General features: G+C 48.5%; 1 protein-coding gene across 6 annotated transcripts in view; it reads left to right on the plus strand.

Moving 5' to 3' along the window:
• Positions 1 to 22,086, plus strand: part of WASF2 (WASP family member 2) — a 68,600-nt gene extending 46,514 nt beyond the window's left edge. For 4 of the 6 annotated variants that reach the window (XM_045584974.1, XM_036448362.2, XM_036448366.2 and 1 more), the window contains 9 exons: positions 1,590 to 1,762; positions 3,841 to 3,903; positions 7,952 to 8,086; positions 8,604 to 8,757; positions 10,806 to 10,923; positions 11,744 to 11,874; positions 14,738 to 14,890; positions 16,791 to 17,305; positions 18,410 to 22,086. In XM_045584974.1, coding sequence (XP_045440930.1) covers positions 1,633 to 1,762; positions 3,841 to 3,903; positions 7,952 to 8,086; positions 8,604 to 8,757; positions 10,806 to 10,923; positions 11,744 to 11,874; positions 14,738 to 14,890; positions 16,791 to 17,305; positions 18,410 to 18,567 — 1,557 coding nt within the window. In that variant the 5' untranslated portion in view covers positions 1,590 to 1,632 and the 3' untranslated portion in view covers positions 18,568 to 22,086. Of the gene's footprint in view, positions 1 to 324; positions 440 to 1,589; positions 1,763 to 3,840; positions 3,904 to 7,951; positions 8,087 to 8,603; positions 8,758 to 10,805; positions 10,924 to 11,743; positions 11,875 to 14,737; positions 14,891 to 16,790; positions 17,306 to 18,409 lie in introns of those variants that run through there. The other 2 variants (XM_036448365.2, XM_036448367.2) reach the window with 2 other exon arrangements.
• Positions 22,087 to 22,510: the final 424 nt, after the last annotated feature.

The raw sequence follows: 22,510 nt of genomic DNA on the forward strand, positions 1-22,510 counted from the left end.
ACCTACTGAGTCAAAGGGGAACTTTGCAGAGGAACGGAATGAAAATTATTTCCTTAGTAGACAAATATTCAGGAAACACCTCTGCACCCCAAAGATAGGCACAGCTGCCTCAGTGCCTATTAAAGGGAGCTTCAGAGTTATGAGCAAACAGCTGATTCTCTTGGTTCTTGGGCTGTTGCTGTTGGTGACAGGAAACCTTGTTCCCCAAGCTGCTGGCTTCCTGTTTTATTTTTACTCTTAGCAGATCAGAATGTCCATAACAAGGAGCAGTCTGTTCCCAAGGCTTCGACTCCCCCTTTGAACCTGAAGGGCTTTTTAAAAAACTTTTGGTTGGACAGTATGTTGGTTCACTTTTAAGATCTCTGATATTTAGTTTGTTTTAAACGTTTTGCATTCACAATCAACTTTTTGGTGATGAACTGGTGTTATAAGATTTGATGTAAGTAAACCTCTCTTTTACTATGTTGTTGTTGTTGTTTAAGAGGAGTTTGCAATATTGGGGACTTGGGTATGTTGCCTTTATGTTTTGCCTTTTTATTTTCCCTAGCATGAAAGTCACTGGGCTGTTTGGGATAGCTTTAGTTTTACAAAATAGGGAAATAATACAACAGCCCAGTGTGCCATGGCTGTAGTCATATGCATTTTGTTGAAACTAAAACCGGCTTCTATCCTTGTAAAGCTAGCAGTTTGGTAATCTAACTCTAAAACAATAGCTCAAAATGAACCCGAAGCTGGGGGATTTCCTAGGGAAAGGGCGGGCAGGATAAGAAACAGTACCTGGAAGGTTTCCAGATCTGCTCCAGACACTTCCTGCTGTCTCAAGAGCCTTTGGCCCAGGTGTGCTGAGCCAGATGGGAGGGAGAGGGGACTGCTGGGTGGAATAAAAGGGACCAGGGGATCCTAAAGCACAGTGTGCTCGGTATCGTGTTTGACATATTGAACATGTAAATTTTTCCTTAATACTCTTTCTGTCAATTTACAGACTAGTAAACTTCCGTAGTGCTAAGAGATACTGGCAGCTAGTATTTAGTTGTGCATTAGCAGTCATCCATCAGGGAAGAGCTGGAGAAATTATGTCCTGATGTAGATCCATGGAATCACTATTGGCAACTGAATTTCACTGTGGAGATGAGATTATCAGATGACAAAAGCTCTTTTTTGATCCTTATGATTGATCATTTGGAATCTGATCTGCCGTGGACACCCCAAGAATAGGATCTGTACCTTCTAGAATCTGCTAAATGGGCTCTTTTCTGACCATAACTCCTTGCCTCTGGAGATTCTTGTTGGTTTGGGCATAGTTGTTTTAAGGTTTTTTTTTGTTTGTTTGTTTTTTTATGCTGTCTGTAGTACCCAGCAGTCACCAGTGCAGAATTTCTGCACTTATCCAGCAATCCTTTACCAAACCCTAAAAAGGTGGTGGTTGGGGGAGGTGTTGAGGGGGTTCTTAAAAAAAAAAAAAAAAAGAATAGGGAGAGAGAAGATTTTTTAAAGCTGTTTTAGATCAGAGCAAAACAAAAAGACCTACACAGCCCTAGTGTGCCTGGAATTTGTGGTTGAGTAATACTTTCCTGTTATTTCTTTTTTAGGTTGTTTTTCATCATTCAGAACGTTGCCTGAAGCGGGTCCACCATGCCGTTAGTAACGAGGAACATCGAGCCAAGGCACCTGTGCCGGCAGACGTTGCCTAGTGTTAGAAGCGAGCTGGAATGCGTGACCAACATCACCCTGGCAAATGTCATCCGACAGCTGGGCAGCCTGAGTGAGTGCCGCAGAGAGCCTGTGCTTTGCCCTCAGGGGTCGTTGGTGCTCTTTATTTAGTTCCCTTCCCTCCTGTGTAACTATTTCTCCCCCATCTGCCCTCCCTAGGTAATGCAAAAATGTGTCCCACCCCCTCTCCCAAAGAGAGGCTGCTTTTTGGTACAGACGCTTCCCCTCAGCCCTTCCTTCCTCTGCCACCGCCCTCCAGGCTCCCTCTCCACCTGCTTCTAAAGAAACCCGTAGGAAGGGCGGCAGGAAGGGCTGCAGCAGACACTGCAGATGGAATGACAGAGCAGAATTCTGCGTGTAAAGTGGGAGGTTCACAGAACCGTGTCTTGGGTTGGGGAATGTGCCTGTGATTGCACGAACTGTTCAATGTAGCCTCGGATGTGCCAATAGTCACATCTCCCCGACCTCCCCCACCCCCTGCTTCCCAAAGAGGAGGAAAGCAAACATGCACTCGGAGAGCTTCTGGCTGACCTGTCTACCCCGGTACACATTTAATAGTGCTGCAAGCCCCCAGGTCCAAGTTCAGGGTACAAATGACTCTGCAATCTCTGGGGTGTTGGGAGTTTTGCAAGCTGCGTGAACACACAGTGACCCAAATTGTAGCTGGAGCCATTCTTCTCCAGGAGGATGTGGGGGAGGGTGTAGTCCAGTCTGGAGCTGAGGGAAAGCCAGCTCAACTGCATCTTTTTTTTTTTTAATTGGCAAGAATGAATGAGACTGCCTTGGGTGGGGTACATACATGTGGTTTGGATTTCATTCGGAATCAGGCTGACTTTGTTTGCTTGAAGTTGAGGTATGGGAAGGGCAGATGCTTGGGAAGGCTGTGCGTTTGTATAGTGCCACTTCAGCCTCCCTTAAGAACCGCCATCAAAATGACATTTCAGTGGTCTTCCTCAGCAAAGGCATCTTGGTGTGAGTTATTTCAGAATTCACCCCTCCTGTCAAATCACTGTCCTTAGTAAAGGCAGTGGAACAGAAAGCCTGCATTCCCCCAGATAGCAATAGACCCTGCCTTTAAATGGGGGCCTGAGGAGACAGAGCTCAGTGACCCGATGATAGATGGGGTCTGCGATTCCTAAGCCTTCACCTCGCTCAGAGGCCATCGAGGTTGATCCGGGTCTTAGGGAAGCCTGGATGGGCGTCATGAGGAAACGAAGCGCTGTCGATGCCTGTCTTACACAAAGGAACGTTGACAGCAGCGCAACAGCAGTGCAGCTGACAAGGAAGCACATGAAAGCTGCAGAATGCCTCGCTGTGCTTAAAAGCATCATTCCTGCTTCTGTCACCCTGAGAAGGCCAAATGGGTGGAAGGCAATCACACACGGGTTCCTTCGTCACAGGACAAAGGACATCTAGCTAACGATGCTGCTTATTCGCACTCAGCAAGAGCTGTGCTCTCTCAGGTGTTTTTCAGGGTAGCGTTGATGGATGCCATTGCTCACTCCCATCTGTAATCAGACCGCTCCTATCTTAAGGAAGCGATCTGAGGGCCAGGATCAGCTTGTGCCTACAGAAACAGGATTTCCTTACATCATGGAGCTAATGACGTTTTATTTATCCTATAAACAACTATTGAACACGCTTTATGTTCAGTGCTGAGGGGATACAGCAATAAGAAATGGTCTCTGGCCCTAGCCGGTTTGGCTCAGTGGATAAAGTATCGGCCTGCAGACAGACGGGTCCCGGGTTTAATTCTGGTCAAGGGCTCATGCCTGTGTTTGGGTTTGATCCTCCGTAGGGGGCGTGCAGGAGGCAGCCGATCAGTGATTCTCTCTCATCATTGATATTTTTGTCTCTCTCCCTCTCTCTTCCTCTCTGAAATCAATAAAAAAAAATTTTTTTTAAAAAAAGAAAGAAAAGAAATGGTCTCTGCCTTCCAGGAGCTTATAATCTACCAGAGGAGACAGAAATAAATAAATCTTAAAGGGAGAATGGAGAGAGGGTGAGAAGGAAAGTCATATTTGTTGACTGCCTACTTTATGCCATGTTTTAATAGGATCTTGACATAGATTATCTCATTTAATCTTCTCAATAATCCTGTAAAAATAGATGATACTTCTGTTTTTTCAGAAGAAGGAATGAAGGCTCAGAAAAGTAAGATAACTTGCCTAGAGAGACAGCAGCCAGTAAGAGGCAAGTCAGTCTCTCCTGTGAGTTGCTAAGTTCAAGGCTCCTTGAAGATATCGCTGCTCATCAAGGATTTCTCATCTCAGTCCCCTGCACTCTGTCTCTGCCAGTAGGGCCCTGGTTCATGCCTTTTAAAAAAAATTTTTTTTAATTGATTTTTTTACAGGGAGAGGAATAGAGAGTTAGAAACATTGATGAGAGAGAAACATCGACCAGCTGCCTCCTGCACACCTCCTACTGGGGATGTGCCCACAACCAAGGTACATGCCCTTGACGGGAATCGAACTTGGGACTCTTGAGTCCACAGGCCAACACTCTATCCCCTAAGCCATACCGGTTAGGGCTGGTTCAGACCTTTGTTGACTCTCACCTAAACTATTGCCCTTTCCTCCTTCTGGTTTCCCTTTCTCTGATCAACCCCTCAATCTATACACCTAAAAATCTTAAGCCTATACCCCTGCCACAGTCATCTATCCAAAATGCAAACATCGCTTTTTACTTTTATAATTCTGAGTTGTTTGAATTTTTAGAAGTTGAGGCTGTGTTAACTTTTGTAATTTAAAAAGTGTTTTTAAACTAAGAGTACAAATGTTAACTATTTATCTCCCCTGTACCTCCCTGTGGAATTACCTAAAAGGTTCCTTGGTCTGTTATCATTAAAGACTCTTCAAGTCCTGCTTTCCTTTCCAGCCTCATTTTCTGCAGTCCATCTTCTCCTATGTAACAGTCTTTTTAAAGGATTTAAAAGGAAAAAAGAGGGGGCAGAAGGCAGGAAGAAAGAATGATCAACTCCTTGTAGGTCTCTTAGAGCATATTCACACCTTCATCCAGTCCCCTGGCTGTTCCCCTACCTCAGAGCCCTTGCCACCCTGAGAGCTGAGCTCCTATTACTTGCCTGTATTATTACCTGTCACATTAGATGGAAAATTATACATCTTAAAAGTTCTTTGAAGGCAGAAATCATTGTTGTTTGTCCTTGAACCCCAGTCAGTATCTGTCTTATATATTGAATAGAATACTTGGCACCCAGTAGAAGCTCAGTAAATGTTTGTTGAGTGATTCATACCTGTATTCTCTCCACCACCTTATGCTGTTGGTGCACAGTGAATACAAGGAAGGAAGGAATACTACCTATAGGCGTGGGCACACAGCTGGGGATTGGCAGGGTCAAGGAAGGCTGCACAGAAGAGGTTACCTTTAAACCAGACCTTGGCAGATGCCGGGATTTCACCTCCCAGAGAGGGAGCAGGAATGTGCTTCAAACTCGTGGTCTTGGCCTCCTGTGTGTGCTGCAGCCGAAGTGCTCCGTCTCGTAGGGAAGGTGTGATGATGGAATGGATAAGGCACAAAAGTAAAATTCCATAGCTGCGATTGCTTTGTGATAGCATATCCAGAATTCGTGTTTTCTCTTAGTGCAGTGAGATTGGTATTTCACGTATTAGGTTGCTATATCTTAGGAAATAAAGACACAGCCAGCCAGCCAGCACTTTGACCACCCAGGAGAGTGCCACCCCATTTGGGTCATTAAGAAATGCTGACTTTGTGATGTTGACTTTAATAACCAAGTGTACTGGGGTCACGCCATCTGGGGAGGGAGGTGCTTCAAGAGTCCCACTCAGGCTTCAACACGAGTAGCTTCACATTTTTTAACAACTCAGTTTTACCTGTTCCAACTCCATGTAATATTTAGTTTGAAGAGTTCTACTGCAAAGGGAGAAAAATGATGACTGATTTGCAAAACATGATGTCCATTATGAATGTCCCGATGTGATAGTGAGTAATTTGAATGAGTGAAATGTATTGTAACTCTGAACAAGGCACGCTGGCTTTCTCCTATAGGTGAAGTAATTTTTAGTACTTGAAGAATAGGGACTATCAAATAACTGACTGGAATTATATTTTAAATTTCTTCTAAACATACAAGACTTTTAGATATTCACACTCTTAAAAGTCATCTGATATGGTTGAGTAATATAAGGAAGAATCTCATTGTAACAACTTACATTTAATCCTGTGACAACTTGGTGAGGTAGATACAGTTAGCCCTGTTTTACAGATGAGGAAACTGAAGCTGAGAGATTGTGATTTGCTGAAGAGTGCACAGATATAAACAGAAAGAAACAGACTTAAATTTTCTGGTTTGAGGACCACTGCTTCCACGATCTATCATCTTGTAGTTCTAAGCATACCTTGGGCCTGATGGAATGTGAGGGGGGGAGCCTTCACACCACCTCACTTTCTCTTCAAATAGCATTCTCGGTGTTGCCATTTTTATATGTTGGGTTTCTTTGTAAGATTTTTATCTTGAAAACCACCGTGCCACACAGTAAGCCTCTACTCCCTCTATCACTGCTCCCTTCACCGAGGAGCAGGAAATCCCAGGTACTCGCATGGTGGCCTAAAGATAAGTTAATTTGGGGTTTTCTTTTCTTCCAGAACAGCTGGATGGACAACTAATATTTCTGAGCCTGGTTTATTTTCCACACATAATGTTGCATGTTTCTCTGCTTTAGCCTTACACTTACAATTTCCTGTTACCTGGATGAGCAGGATACAGTGTGGTTTTGAGCTTGTCAGCCAGTTTGAGTCCTTTGAGCCAGGAGCTCCCCAGAGCTGTTTAGATCACAAAACCGTTCAGTATGCAAAGACTTGCTCCTTTCCTTGATTAGAGACTCCTTATTGACTAAATTTACCAGCAGTTCATAATATGCAGTTGATTAGTCTCATCCTTATTCGCCAGGTTACACCGGGAAGGTGAACTACAGTTCACCCTGAAGGTGCAGTTTTGGACTGTCCCCCCACCCCCGAGTGTGGACTAGGCATAAATGAAGTTTAGAACCTAAAAATCAGGGTCCATTTTGAATAGTTCTCAAAGAAATTATCTTTTGGTAGAACATGGTTACTTATGCCTGCCTCCATAGTACAAATAAGAAACTCAGATGGGCCGAAACCAGTTTGGCTCAGCAGTAGAGCGTTGGTCTGCGGACTGAAGGGTCCCAGGTTCGATTCCAGTCAAGGGCATGTACATTGGTTGCGGGCACATCCCCAGTGGGGGGGGGATGCAAGAGGCAGCTGGTCGGTATTTCTCTCTCATCGACGTTTCTGGCTCTCTATCTCTCTCCCTTCCTCTCTGTAAAAAGAAAAAGAAAAAAGAAAAGAAAGAAAGCAAAAGAAACTCAGATGGTACATTTATTTATATGCACCACTTTTCGTTCCTAGCAAGAATGTGCTTTGTGGCTTGGAGTGACGATATGAAGGTAGCGTCACATTGCTCTTGTGTTTCTCTGGCTGCAAATTCTCCTTGCATTCCAGGGTTGAAAGTACAGAAATTGATGGAACTCTTTTCTTTTTCTAAAAACAAGACCTTGTGAAAAGAGACCGCTGGTATGCTGTTTTTTCCTGGAGGGCTTGAAAGTTTTAGCTTTTCACTTTTTCCCTGAGATGTGGATTTGAAGGATTATAACCTAGAGCAAAGACTTGCAGAACTGTAGGTTATAAAACACAGAATAAGCTTTTCACCCCTTAAAAGAAGTTGTAAGTCTCTGCTGCGCGTTGCTGGTAAGTTCAAAGCTCCTCGAAGATACCACTACTCATCATGATTGTTCAATGCACTTTTAAAGCTCCACTGAGGATGTAATGTCTTGTTTTCATGTTAATTGTAGACACCTAGAAAGTCCTTCTAACTTCCCGTCTGTTTTCCAGGTGCTTTTACAGAGTAGCAAGGGGTTAAGGGCTATAGGCAAAGGTGTAGACATATTGCCTACCCTTCCAGGATTCATTTTTTGTATTATACCTTTCAGTTTTATTCAGATTGCTTTGAGTTTTGTGACTGTTCATTGTTTGCCAAGAAGCCTAAGTTGTAGGACATATGCAGAGTGCCCAGCTATGGAGGCTGGGTCTCTGTCTCCAGGAGCAACCGTCTGCATATAACCCAAACAATCCGGAGGGAGGGAAGGCTCTTTCGGAGGTGGGGAAGATGGTCTTTAGTAGCCAGTTTTTCTGACCATTTATGTCACTTTCATGCACTAATGAGCTGGCTTCTTTGTTCGTGCAGGTAAATATGCAGAGGACATTTTTGGAGAGCTCTTCACTCAGGCAAATTCCTTTGCCTCTCGGGTAAGCTCCCTTGCTGAGAGGATTGACCGCCTACAAGTTAAAGTCACTCAGCTGGATCCCAAGGAAGAAGAAGGTAAGGCAGCTGAGCTCAGCATTTGCAGGCTCTGCTGAGCAGTTTCTTATAATTTTTTTCCTGATTTGTTAAAAAAAAAAAGTGAGAGGAGAAATCACAGAAACCTATGGAGTTCTGCTTTGAAGCAGCACAAGCTTGGGTGGCATAGAGAAATCTTTTTAGCTCTCCCACACTCCCACACACTCCCTCTCCCATTCCCCCAATTCCTTCTTTCTCGGATTCCCCTCCCCCAATCTTACTCTGCTACCATAAAAGTACTTGGAAGATTCATTCCTCCTCAGGAGAGGCCTGCTAGATCTGGCCACATAGTAAACCTTTGTGTTGCCTCATTTTGTTCGGCCTGAAATGGCTGGGCTGCTGACAGCCTGTGGGGCTTCCCCAGAGGGGGAGGAAAGAAGCCTGGCTGCAGATAGCCGCGGCCAAGAAATGGAGCAGCTGAGGCCTCTCCGGCTGGCGTGACTCAGTGTTTGCTCAGATAGCCTGTCGTCCATTTTCTAATGCCTCCATCTTCTCTCAGTGTCGCTGCAAGGAATCAACACCCGAAAGGCCTTCAAAAGCTCTACCGTTCAGGACCAGAAGCTTTTTGACAGAAACTCTCTGCCTGTGCCTGTCCTGGAAACATACAACACGTGTGATACCCCTCCGCCTCTCAACAACCTCACCCCTTACAGGTAACCCGGCCAGCACCGCCTCTCTCTGACCTGTGGCTAACAACATTAGGTTGTCTTCTTATTTGAAGATTTGTGTACGTCAGAGAATTGCATCAAAAAGCTCACCACCTACCCCCGAGTTCTTGTGGCAGCAGAAACTAACATCATCACATAAGCAGTGGTCACTTATTCTTGTTTGGTTTCTGAAATTCATACGTTGAAAGTTGGCTATATTCTTGTATGCCACAAGTTTAGTTTGATATAGCAGATCCATCTTGGATTCCATCCAAGGAATTTAGTTATGTTAGAACCAAAAGGACTTTGTTACAAGGCAGTCCTGTAGTACATCCCAGGGGCAACATTCGAGCAAGGCTCCCAGTTACTCAGAAACCACTAGCTTACCAGATGTTGGGGTGTTTTCATGGGGCCGGCCTTGTGGACGGGCTGCTCTGGGCCCTGGGGGGCCTCCCAAAGCTTATGGAGTGACGGGCATTGTTCCAAATGAGTATTGCTCACTTGTTGAACAGTCCCCTCGGAAAGGAACTGCACTGCCGTGGCTGGACTTTAAAGAAGAAGGTAGCCCTTCCCCTCTAAGGGTCTGGTAATGTTATCCTGCAAGTAACCACTGAGCAGGACAGAAGGCAAATATTTATACTGCTTGCATCCATAAATATCTTTGGAACAGGTAAAAAGTAATTACAGCTAGCTGGAGGCAGTATCTTCTGTGAGACATGGGTGTACTACACAGAGGAACGTGGGGGTGGGTACCAGTGCGCAGGAATCAAGGACACCTGCTGGTCCAGGGAGCCTGGGATAGGAGCATGGTAGCTTCTGACACAGATATTGAGAAAGCATCTGGCATCTATCGTATATTTTTATTGTGTGAAATTATACGTGTCCCTTGACTTCCAAAGGGACTAGCTGTCATAGTAGGGCAGAGATTTGACTCTGCTCTATTATTTAGTTGGATTTGGGCAGTGGGAGTACACACCTGAGAATATCAAAGTGATATGTATGATACAGGGTGTGGTAGGATAGGATAAACAATATAAAACAAGTTTATATTTTAAATAAAGGTATTTTCCTCTTTAATATGCTTTCAGTTATCTGAATTTGGCTTAACATAAATGAGTGGAGATGTAGCTAACACAACAAGATTTAATATAAAAAATCATCAGTGTTTGATTTGGAAATGCTTTTTGTGTGTTGTGATAGAATTGGAAGCCAGGATGTAGAATTGCCTTTTCAGTTCTTTTTAGTTCAGAGTAGTGTTAAAATAAATGTCCTAAGTACATGCTTTCTGGAAAGTGAGAGAGACTTATGCCAAAGTGTAGGATTCCACTAGGGTCATCGAGCCTGGCAGATAACTCTTACCTTAACACTCAGTCACTCACTCTGTTCTGGCACAGCCACTAAGAGATGGTTATTAAATATTGTAGTCATAAAACATCTGTCCATCTGTTCTCAGTAGGGCCCCCTTGTGGTTGGGGAGCTGGGGGGTGCTGGGTGGATGCTGAGCTATTATAGAAGTAAGCAAGAAGTTGGAGTACTGTGATTATGTGTTTTCACAGAGGAATACCAGCTGCACACATATATACATTGATGTGTGTATATGTACACATGTGAACCTACACATGTGTGCACAGGTTTCAGGTGAGTGGGAAGCCACTAATGCTTCCTAGAGAGCCAGGGTAATTGGTGCAGGGAAAGGGAACCAGTAGCAGAAATCCCCTCTGATAGCTAGGGTATCTTCAGGGAGATGTCAGAGGCCATGCAAATCATTAGAAATAATCGGGTTTCCTGCTGCTATAGCCCATTCTTTTCCCCGACTATGCAAATTCCTCCACCAGGAATTGAAGGTAGGGCTAAGATTCTTTAAAAGCCAGATAAATAAGGAGGTGGCGTTGAAGGGGCATTGGACCGCTGGTATGGGAGAGGAAGTAAGCAATCAATTTGAATGACTTGATTCCTGAGTGTGAAAACTGCTAACTGGTAAGTATTTGGAATATTGGATTTGGTTAGGAGCTCTTATGTCTACTGACAGCTACTTGTCTTCATTTCTATCCCAGGGACGATGGGAAAGAAGCACTCAAATTCTACACAGACCCTTCGTACTTCTTTGATCTTTGGAAGGAGAAGATGCTGCAGGACACCAAGGATATCATGAAAGAGAAGAGAAAGCATAGGGTGAGGGGAAAGGGGCCTCTGTTCTACACATCAGTAGGCACGGTTGTGGAGGGGGGATAAAAAGGAAGCCAGTCTTATGTGAAGTAATCATTCTGAGTGGCTGCTTGCTTGGATGCCAGGTGAAACACTTAAAAAAATGTGTCCACTCCAAGCACAACCAAGATGAAAGTATAAATCACACCAGAATTGTGTTTGTTCCCCCCAGCACTATTAACAATAGTATATTCAGGCTGAGTTTTAGAAATTGACTTTTCTATTCACCATTTATTTCTCTTGCAATTTGCACCTGACTCTGCTGGACACTCAAGCTAGGCCAGTCCCTTCCCTGCCAGTTTTGCAGCTCATTTCTGAGAGATCAGCACAAGGCTCCACAGTGTTCGATTTGCAACAGGAGCAGTTTAACACCTTCACTGCTGGTGGCTAGTAGAGGTGGGCGGTAGGCCTGGTTTTAGGAGATGCTCCCCTTAGACTTCCAGTGATGTGTGTAAGCATATATGACCTATCAGCCGCAACCTCACACTCCCGTTAGCATGGCTGCCAGGAGAGTGCCAGGGGCTAGTTCAGCTGCACAGGCGGAAGAAACCCTCATTGGTGGTTTTAACTATTTCCTTATATCTTCCCCGGATAGCTATAGCTATCCTGACTCCCATCTCTCTTAGCTGGCCTTTGTGGCAGAGTAATTCTATTATAAATTCTGTAGTTACTGTATGTTGTCTAGGTAAAGTGTCTATTGAGTGTGTATCCATGGAGGTGGGTGGAATTTTAGAGAAGAGCATTGGAGAATGTTTTACATAGGATTTTCTGTCCCTTTTTATTACAGAAAGAAAAGAAAGATAATCCAAATCGAGGTAACATAAACCCACGTAAAATCAAGACACGTAAGGAAGAGTGGGAGAAAATGAAGATGGGACAAGAATTTGTGGAATCCAAAGAAAAGCTGGGGCCTTCTGGGTAGGTGATCCTGTTTTGTACCATTGGTAGCGTTCTTTGAAGGGGTGGGGACCTCAGTCTGACAGCTTTATGTGACACCTTGCACACCCCCTGCAGGCTGGCTGTATGGCTTAGATTGATATCACTGTTAACTACTTTAAAGTGCATCCATCTGGTGATTAAAATTTGCTAAGTTAATCAAGACTCAGCAGTTTAAATGAGGTGTGGGGGGGAAACCACGGCTTCTAGTGCCCTCACTCCGCCAGGCACTGGTACAACCAAGGGCCTCAAAGGAAAGACTGGGAGGGGAAGAAAAGTGGTCTTGGGAGCCCTTTGCCTCCAGAGCAGTGATCTGAAGGCAGTGCCTAAGCACTGGGCCTCTCCCAGGAATGGGGAAGGCCCAGCAGGGAATCTGTGCACATCACCAAAGCAACTTCTCAGCCGCCTTTGTCAGTCTCAGGAGAGAAGTTGGCCAAGGGACTGAAAGCAGGTCTCAGAGACAGTGTGGGAAAGGTCGCTCAGCCAGATTGAGGCTATAGATCTCCATGGAGAAATAGTAGATGTCAGTCTGACCCCATTTCCCAATACCAAATTACACGAGAGGTCTAAAAGGAAAAAAGAATGGTCTCAACGCTCGGTTTGATGCTTATCCTGGTGCCCAACCTGTGTGACATTCAAAGTCAAGTCACCACCACTGCCTGGTGTGAATGCCATCCTGGTTTTCCCCACATACACTGTATCCTGCCTGTCCGAGATCCAGCCCAGCCCATGCCAGGCGTCTAAGAATGATAAAAGGAAAGAGTTGAGTTGTTCTTGCTTTTAGAAATAACTCTACCATGAAAATTTTGACTTTTAAAAATCTTGACACTTCTGACACTTGTTCTTTCTGGATTAAGAGATTTGATTTAATGGGTGATAAAGATGGTGAGAGGAAAAACGAACCTTTTTCTCTGCAGGGAAATCAGCCCTGAGGGTCCTCCATTACCTTCACCTCCCAGTAAAAGGGCCATTTCATTCTGTAGTGTCCCATCCTGTTCAGAGAGGCCCTTGTCATAGGTTCAGTGATTCTTAAGGCCAGAAGCTTGCATGTTCAGAATATGCCTTCTATTTTTTTAAAAAAATACTTTTTTTTTTTTTTTTTTATTGATTTCAGAGAGAGGGGGAAAGATAGAAACATCAATGATGAGAGAGAATCATTGATCAGCTGCCTCCTGCACACCCCACACTGGATATCGAGCCCACAACCGAGGCATGTGCCCTGACCAGGAATTGAACTGTTACCTCCTGGTTCATAGGTCTACGCTCAACCACTGAACTATGCCAGCCCGGCAATATGCCTACTATTTTGTGGGGTTGAGGTTTGTTGTTTTGTGTGTGTGTGTGTGTAATGGGTTGGTGAAAACAACTTTGCCTCCCATTTCCCTGTTCTCAAAGAGATTTGGAATTGGGTTGCATGGTTAGTTTACCTGGACACGCTAGTTGGCGAACCTATAAAGAGATGTGTCAAGACTACAGGGCTCCAGGCCTGGGGATTTTTCATATCAGAGCAGCATTTGATTCAGTTCCCTTCAACTCTGTTCTCCTTGGGGTCTACTTAATTTTATTTTTTTTAGAAATAAACTTCTGTTGTTTAAATATATTATTTTAGAGAGAGAGGAAGGAAGGTGGGAGGGAGAAGGGGGGAGGGAGAGAAACATCAATGATGAGAATCATTGATCAGCTGCCTCCTGCACGCCCCCTACTGGGAAGCCTGCAACCAGGCATGTGCCCTGACCAGGAACCAAAGTGGTGGCCTCCTGGCTCTCTGAGTCTGTTTTAGAGGCTTTTGTTGTGGAAGTGGGGGAGGGGAGCACAGCTAGCTGCTGCTTCGTATTTTTGTGCTTGTTTGTAGGTTTGCTGTTGTTCACCCAGAGCAAATTTGCCCAAAGCCCAGTGCTCTGAGGGGCAGATTTTCATAAGGCAAGCCCTAGCATCCCTCTTTAATTGGCAGCTCATTTTGTTATTGATAAGAGAGTGCTGGCGGAGAGACCACATCTAACAACCACCAGCACCTTGGACTTGTCCTCAGCTTGCTTTTGCAGTCAGATGCCTCCTTGGCCTTAGAGCACTGCAGAGGCTTGCCGACCTCAAAACCAGGCTGTGTGCCAGTCACGTGTTTGCAACTAGCTCATTAGCCTTGGGGCTTGGCTCTGCCCTTTGCCACAGACATACTTGAGGATTCGGGTATAGGCTGCTCCTAACATCGGGAGAGAATTTAAAAGAACTGCCGGGTTCGACAAATCCAGCACTGAAAAAGGAACAGCATGGTTTTGATAATGTGGGTTGAATCCCATTCTTACAAACAATCCAGCAGAAATACCTGGGAGATGCTAACGATGGAATATTTAGTCTTAAAATAAAATTTCAATATAGCAGAAACTATATGGGAAATATACTTATTTTTTTCTTAATACCTTTTGTATCAAATGCATTTTTGTGGGGTCTTTTTAAAAAATAGGAGTATCGCCGAAACCGGCTTGGCTCAGTGGATAGAGCGTCAGTCTGCGGACTGAAGGGTCCCAGGTTCGATTCTGGTCAAGGGCATGTACATTGGTTGCGGGCACATCCCCAGTAGGGGGTGTACAAGAGGCAGCTGGTCTATGTTTCTCATTGGTGTTTCTAGCTCTTTATCCCTTTCCCTTCTTCTCAGTAAAAAATCAATTTAAAAAAAAAATTTTTTAATGGGAGTATCACTCAGAGTTTTTAGAAAAGTTTTAAAATTGAGTTTGAGAGAGAGAAGAAGGAAGAAGCTGAAGAGAGAAACATTGATGTGGATTGAGGACCAACCAAGTAAGCCACTCTGGCCAGATTTTTAAGTGAGTTTTTGTGTTGGGTTCATTGTCAGGTATCCGCCCACCATGGTGTATCAGAATGGTAGCATCGGTTCTGTTGAAAACATGGATGTAAGCAGCTACCCACCACCACCGCAGTCAGACTCCACCTCTCTGCCTTCTTCCTTCTCTGAGGAGAGCTTACCTCCGCCGCCAGCAGACTTCAGGTAAATGGTGGTACCTTTCCCATCTACTCTGAATGGTTAGAAACTCAAGAACAAAATAAGAGTTCCAAATCCAGGCCAGGAGCACTAAAATAGGTTCAGGCAAATCTATCTAGATAATAGAAATACTTAACATGTATTAAGCGTTTGTAAGGGGTCAGGCATTATACCAAACAGTATATGTTATTAAATTCCTACAAGAATCCTCTTGAGATAGGAGCCCATTTTACAGGTGAGTAACTGAGAAGGCTGAGAGGTCAGTGCACTTACCTGAGGTCACTGAGCCAGCAAGAGGCAGAGTCCAACCTGATTGAAAGCAGGTCAGCCGGACTCCCGAGCCTGTGTTCTTTACTACTGCCTGCCCCTGGAGAGATAGGAGTCCCCAGACTCACCTCTGGCATGTTCCTTAGCTATCACCCCGCCTGAATCGAAGTGGTATATTTACCGCCCATAAAATATTTATTTATGACATCTTGTCCGGTTATCTAGGAACTTAGCAGACAGTCACTTTTTTCTTCTGTTGCTTCTGGTTCATTTCCCTGTTAGATAGACTCTCCAGAAAGAATGAAACAAAGGGACGGAGAGATGATAGTTAAAATCTGTTCATTTTTATGCTCGTCCGTGTCCCTGGCAGAGACATGCAGGGGAAGGGTTAGCAAGTCGTGGCTGGCGGGCTCGGAGGAGTGTTCGGTTTGTTTCCTCAGTCCATCACTCTTCCCTTTCGGTGCCTGGCTCACGTCTCTCCTCGGACTCTGTCAGACAGAGGTTGGATGTGCTGAGGACCCTCAGATGGAAACCTAAAGCAGATGCTCTAAGCATCCCACCCGCCCCGTTCTTCCTGGCTCTTGAAACCACTAATCCCAAATCTCTGCCTCCCAAATCACTTCCTGCCGGCTGTCCTGTCAGGTGCAGCTCAGGCTTGAAGGTCTGTGGTAAATGGCAGCTTTTCTCAGAAGTAGCTGTTAGCACAGGGCAAATACAAAGGAGGAAAGGAAGCCCTGAGAGCCTGCAGCCGAGCAGAGCAAACCGGGTGAGCTGCAGCTTAGCCCTCTCTCAGCCGGGGCCAAGTTTGGTGGCACATCCACTTCCTGTCTCCGCGGACCCTCAGACCCTCCTCCTCTCTCAGGTGTTTGCGCATGAACATGAAAGTACCATTGCCTAAGTCTGTGCCCCTCAGGTTTGGTCAGCGTGGCTGGCGTTTCCTGCCTCACAGGATGGAGTAAATGTCAATAACCTGAGGAACGGAGGGCGGGCGGGCGGTGGTTGAATTTTATTCCAGTTCTTTCTTGCATCCTTTGTAGTCCTGGCTCTAGGATTAAACTGGCCATTCCTGCTGAAACCGGTTTGGCTCAGTGGTAGAGTGTCGGTCTGCGGACTGAGGGGTCCCAGGTTTGATTCTGGTCAGGGGCATGTGCGTTGGCTGCGGGCACATCCCCGGTAGGGGGTGTGCAAGAGGCAGCTGGTCGATGTTTCTCTCTCATTGATGTTTCTAGCTCTCTCTCTTCCTTCCTCTCTGTGAAAAATCAATAAAATAAACTGGCCATTCCTTTCGGGGGTGGGAGGTGTCAGGAGAGTGCCTTTTCTCGCAGAACTAAAAGTTTGAGGGGAACCAGGAAGTGATCTTGGCTTGCCCTTATCTGATCCCAAGTTTACTTCTTTCAGGTAGTTTTTCTCAATCTCTGCTTAAGACTCCTCTGCTAATGGGAAGGAAGCTCATTACTTTACAAGACAGCCCGTTTGATATTGGTCTGTTTTAACTACTCCCTTTTTTTTTTTTTTCCTATTTGAACCAAAATGAAATGATACAATCAACCAAAATAAATCTAGGCTTATAGAGTAGCTTAACCATGGATAGTATTTGCATCCTGAAAGTGATGGTGGGTATTTTTATTTGTCCTTTTAGCTACCCAGCAGACAACAACCAGAGGGCGTCTGGCTTAGCTGGACCCAAAAGATCCAGTGTGGTCAGCCCAAGCCACCCACCACCAGCTCCTCCTCTGGGCTCCCCACTGGGCCTCAAACCCGGCTACGCGCCGCCCTCGGCCCCTCCGCCTCCGCCTCCGATGATCAACGTGCCTCCTCCACCTCCACCTGGAGGACTTGGGTCCCCGGTGACCCCACCGCCACCCTCACCGCCCTCTTTCCCACCTCACCCCGATTTTGCTGCCCCTCCCCCTCCTCCCCCACCGCCGGCGGCTGACTACCCGCCACCACTTCCCTTATCCCCATCAACCGGAGGAGCACCTCCTCCTCCCCCCCCTCCTCCTCCTCCTGGGCCGCCTCCTCTCTTCTATGGCGGCGCAGATGGCCAGCCTGCCGCACCACCACCGCCGCCGCCTTCTGACGCACCCAAGTCCAAGTCCTCCTTGCCTCCTGTGAGCGACGCCCGCAGTGACTTGCTCTCGGCCATCCGCCAAGGTAAATGCAGCAGTGGGTCCCAGACCAGGGAGCACTGTCTTTCTGCAGCTGGGATGACCGGTGGAGGGTGGGTGAGGGGTTTGTGCCCTTCCCAGGGAGGAGCTTTCATTGGATGGGGAGAGATGGGACCTCAGGCCTAGAATCAGCCCAAAGAAAGACTTCACCCTAAAAATAGGGGGATTTGGATTTCTTTCACGTGGTTTAAAGGGAAGAATTTTTTTTTATATATATTTTATTGATTTTGTACAGAGAGGAAGGGAGAGAGATAGAGAATTAGAAACATCGATGAGAGAGAGTCATCGATCAGCTGCCTCTTGCACACCCCCTACTGGGGATATGCCCGTAACCAAGGTACATGCCCTTGACCGGAATCGAACCCGGGACCTTTCAGTCCCCAAGCCGACGCTCTATCCACTGAGCCAAACCGGTTTCGGCAAAAGGGAAGAATTCTTAACCTGAGATCTTTGAATTTCTTGAAAATGTGTGCTTTGTGTTTGTTTGCATCCATTTTGTACCCCAGAGAACCAGAATCACATCCTGGAGGTACTTGTTCCACTGAACTCAGTCATTCCTGTCCTTCACCTTTTCGCCTTCCATCCCCTTCCTGCCTACTCTCTTCCCCTCTTCCTCACCCATTGCCTCCTCCCTCTTTTGTCACCTCTCCCCTCTCTCTTCCCCTCCCTCATGGAGCATTTACTCTCTCTGTCAGAAGCCAGGCTCGATACCCGGGGCTGGAGTGGTTCCTTCTGCTTGGAGGATTGTCTAGAGGAGACAGCCTAGGGCAGCTGAGCTCTGTGGTAATGATGAATCGGGCAGACCGTGTGCTACTAGTGGGGTGTGGTGGCCAGTCCCCACTAGCGGAGTGGGACCCTTACTAGCCTGAGAGCTGACAGGGGAAGATGGCAACTTCCTTTCAGAGACCCCTCTGGCACCAGGGCCACCGTTTTATCAACCTCCATCTTTGTTTTTTTTCTTCCTCCTTTCCGAGAGCATCCTTCTTTTTCCTTCCTCTCCCATATTCCACCAGCCCATGGCCATTCCCCCTGCCTCAGGCCTGGATGGATTCTGAGGCCACTCACCTCCGGGCCCTCTGCCTCTCCGCAGGCTTCCAGCTGCGCCGGGTGGAGGAGCAGCAGGAGCAGGAAAAGCGGGACGTGGTGGGCAACGACGTGGCCACCATCCTGTCGCGTCGCATCGCCGTCGAGTACAGCGACTCCGAAGACGACTCCTCCGAGTTTGACGAGGACGACTGGTCGGATTAGCTCTTCCTGCCTGTGCCCGCCTCTTCTCTTTTCTTCCTACCTGCCTTTTCAATGCCACCCCCACAGTCCCGGGGGAAAGAGGGAGGGGGCGATTTCAAGGGCCAAAGCCTTCCCTGAAGCTACCAAAGATATATCCATGTGCTTCCTCCAAATCAACATGTATTTCCCACCTCCCCCAGTCAGCCCCGCGGGGCCCTGAGGGTCAGTAGCTGAGGTGTTCCCTCGGCCCTTCATATTGAAGAGAAGGGAAAACCCCAAAGCTGACCCCTTTGAGTGGGTGGGAACGAGTTGGTGCCTTCCCCAGGAGCCATTTCCACTGTGGTCTCAGCCGTGCCCTCAGCTTCTTAGAACAACGCCAGCCACTTCCTGTCCTGAAGCCTGTGTGGACACGGCTGGCCCTGCCCCTGCCCTGGAGGTCAGCAGGCCACGTGCCCCAGCAGCCATCTGGCTGCACCCCCTGCCCGGTCTGCAGGGTGAGGCTGCCTTTGCTAAGCTCTTTCTGTATCTGGATTCCCTTTTTCCCAGGAGCCATCAAGCCCCTAAAGAAGGTCTCAAACCCCTCTGCCCAGAAATGATGCTTTTATGAAGAAGGAGGGTTTGCCTCCCTCCCAGGCCCCGTCTCCTGAGTGTGGTGGTTGGGTTCCTTTACGCACCCCTCTGCGGTCACCAGGTGCCTCTGGGCACCACCGCCCAGTTCTGACCTCATACCCATGACCAAACGCCCTGGCACACGGGGATGGGGCCTCTGCTGCTGGCAGGACCAAGCTCAGAGACCTGGACTGCAGTGCTGGAGGCACGGTGGCTCGCTGTGGGTCCTACCCTCTGAGTGACGCTCAGGTCTATAGATGGGAAGTGACTTGCTCAAGGTCATGCAGTTGGATCGTAACAGGGCTGGAGCCGAGGGTGTCTGATTCCAAGTCACCTGTGCTTTCTGGGACCAACTAGGGCCTGGGCCGAGCGTTCTCAGCTCTGCTGCTTCCGACCTCACCATAAGGGGGAGCGGGGGGTCCCAGCAGGAGGGCTCGGGGCCTGTGCCAGGCCCTCAGTGCTGCTCAGACCCTTATGGCCTCATAATATTCTGCTTCCCCTTTGCTATCTACCAGCCACTGGCCTTGGGAACTGCCCAGTCGGGGGACTAGAGGTAGTGAGAGAAGGAAGGGGGTGGGCAGCTTTGACAGGTGCTGTTTTCAATTCCTCTTCACTCCTCCCCGTTTTATTTCCCCAATTTCTGCCAAGTGTGGAAACTGCAGTCCCTCAGGCTGGCAGCCGTGGCAGGCAGCTGCCTGGGGGGCCTGGCAGCCCCGAGGAAGGCTGAAATCAGCAGAGGGACAGTGGGTCTCATTTCCAGCTCCCTCCTCAGCACCCAGTGACGTTCCTGCCCTCCCCCCGTTCCCCGAGCTAACACACAGGTGCTATTATTCCAAAAACCTGGTCTGCTGTGGCCAGCAGGGAGGTTTCTTCTCTTCTGCCCCAACTATTGTGCAGCCTCTTATGCCGAAACCGGCTGCTCCTGGCTGCTCCTGCTTTCAGAGCCTGAAACAAAGAGAAACAGGATCTGCCTGTGCCCCGCACAGCAAATGGTTGTAGTAATTGCCAAAGCCCTCATAAACCCTCCGGCTGAGGAGCGTGTGTAATCATGGGTACCGCGCTGTGCCCGCCGAATGCGCCCCCTCTGCCTCTTTTCCTTGAACTCGGAGCCGTGGGGCCAGCATGCCCTCCTCCTGGGGCTGCCTCGGCCCCTCCCCCCTCCCCAGGTCAGTGTCTGGCACAGGGCCAGCACCTGGCACTCGTGCTGAGCACGCCAGGCTGTGTGTGCCCTGCCTCGCTTCCCACCTGCACTTGGAAGCACAAGGTCCATTCTTCAGAACCTAAAATGGCTGTTGGAGGCGGAGGGCAGTGGCTCTCCAAATAGGAGGCCCGGGGCCTGGCCAGGCCAGGGCCTGGGCCTAATGGCTCTGACTAAGTCACTCCCATCCCCCTCCTTCCCGGAAAAGGGGAGTCAGTGCCACTCGCTATCGTTCTGCTCTGACCTTGGAGGGGGCGGCGTTGGCCTGGCTGCTGGAATGGACAGTCCGCCCTGGAGAGGTCTGGGGGCAGGGGGAGGCGGGGAGGGGCGCTGCCTGCGGAAGGTAGGATTAGATCATTAGCTCAGTGACCTCCTAGGGGTTCGATGTGCTGTGTTCTCATCCTACAGCTGGTTTGGTAATGATCTGCAAGTCCCGGAGAGCAACAGCACAGCTCTGCCTGACGTTCTCATTAAAATCTATGCAGCCAAGCTCTGCGCTTTGTAGCAGCGGCTTCCTCGGCGGGGGTGGGGGAGGGGTGGCTGGGACCCAGTCAGCTGGGCTCTGCTTGTGCATTGGTTCACCCCCAAAACGCTGCTTTAAACCCCGGGCCCCTTAGAATGTAAAGGACCCTATGCAGGTGATCGTGTGTCTTTAGAATCCTGTAATTGTGGAATGCGAAGTTTAGTGATTATTTAAACCGGGCCCAAGCTGGTAAGCGAATGGAACAATGGCTCACAAGGACTCTTAAGTGCTGAGGCCAAGAAACCACCTCCCTTTCTGGCCTGCTCAGCCAGGGAGCCTGCCCCCATTCCTGGGGCCCAGGGCCCCGCTCCCCGGCAGGCAGGCGTGTCAGAGTGATTGGTGGCTTTGCCCAGGTGGTGAGATGAGTACATTCCAGAGGCGCAGCCTTTGGGGGGGGGGGGGGGGGCTCCTGTCCCTGGAAGCTCGGACGGCCCTGCCTCCAGGAGCTCAAGCCTCAGAAACGACCTGGCCAATGTCACCGCCGAGCCCAACGGTGTTGTCAGGCTAATGTGAAATCTCCTCCCGTGGCGCCACTCCTCCGGCTCCACAGCGCCGGCTCGGACAGATTGAGGGCTCTTGGCTTTGGTGACCCTCTGCTTACGCATTCCCCCGTGCCCCGCTCTGCCCTCCCCGCGCCTCCGCCCCGCAGCCCTCCGCCGACCAGGGGCCACCTCCTCTGCCTCAGTGAGCGCGTGGGAACAATCACTGTGGTGACTCCTAGTTAACTCGCTCGCGAAACTAACCGGTTTTTACTTTCTGTCTGGAATGATGTACCTGTAGGAGAGTGACCATATGCTCCCAAAGTGCCTTCTTCTCTCTGATACAAACAGAAGCACCTGGACCAAAGGACTGGGGTGTGTGTTCCACATCGAGGTCTTAGGGAGCGAGCACGTGTGTGGTGGGGACACAGTCTGAAATGGGTCCCTTCCCCCCGAGGGTGGGGGAGGAGCTTCCGCTGGAGATCTGAGCGGCCGGTGGGGGTAAGCCAAGCCCCTCCGGACCCTTTCCCTTTGCCCCACTGCTCCCGGGTCCTCAGAAAGATGTCCCGTTTCTTAAAGCCCCGTGGCTCCCAGTCTGGTCTCTGCTTCCCTGCCAGGCTCATGTACGTTAGCTCCCAGTGACCTGAAGATTCCATGTAACTATACGTGCACCTACGTAAACCTACGCCCATGCTTTCAATAACTCGATAAAATCTTTGTCGCCACTCGGCACCTCGGGGGTGTGTGTGTGTTTCATGGGAGAGGGGTAGAAGCGGGCGACACGGAGCCAGCTCCCAGGGGGTGTGGGAGCGGCAGGCCCAGGTGTGACGGTCACCCTGGGGGAGGTGGGATGAAGGCAGGACACCCAGGTCTGGGGCCTAGACGCCCAGGCCCCTCTGCCCGCCAGGCCGCGGGGAGTGCGCTGGGACCGGGAGACGCGCTGGCAGCCCGAGCTGCGCAGGAGAGGAGCACAGGCTGAATGCTGATGCCGCCTCCCAACATCTGGCCGGCATCTTGTCTGTTTCTCAGACCCAAGCAACTTACCTTAAATAGAACAATTTCCAGTGGAATCCGATGAAAGGTTTGGGCTGCCTGCCGCACGCCCCTCTCCCCAGCGCGGGGCTGGGTTTATGTTCTGACCCAAAAAGTGACCTG

Source organism: Pipistrellus kuhlii, unplaced genomic scaffold (assembly GCF_014108245.1).
Source record: "Pipistrellus kuhlii isolate mPipKuh1 unplaced genomic scaffold, mPipKuh1.p scaffold_m20_p_2, whole genome shotgun sequence".
Taxonomy (NCBI): domain Eukaryota; kingdom Metazoa; phylum Chordata; class Mammalia; order Chiroptera; family Vespertilionidae; genus Pipistrellus; species Pipistrellus kuhlii.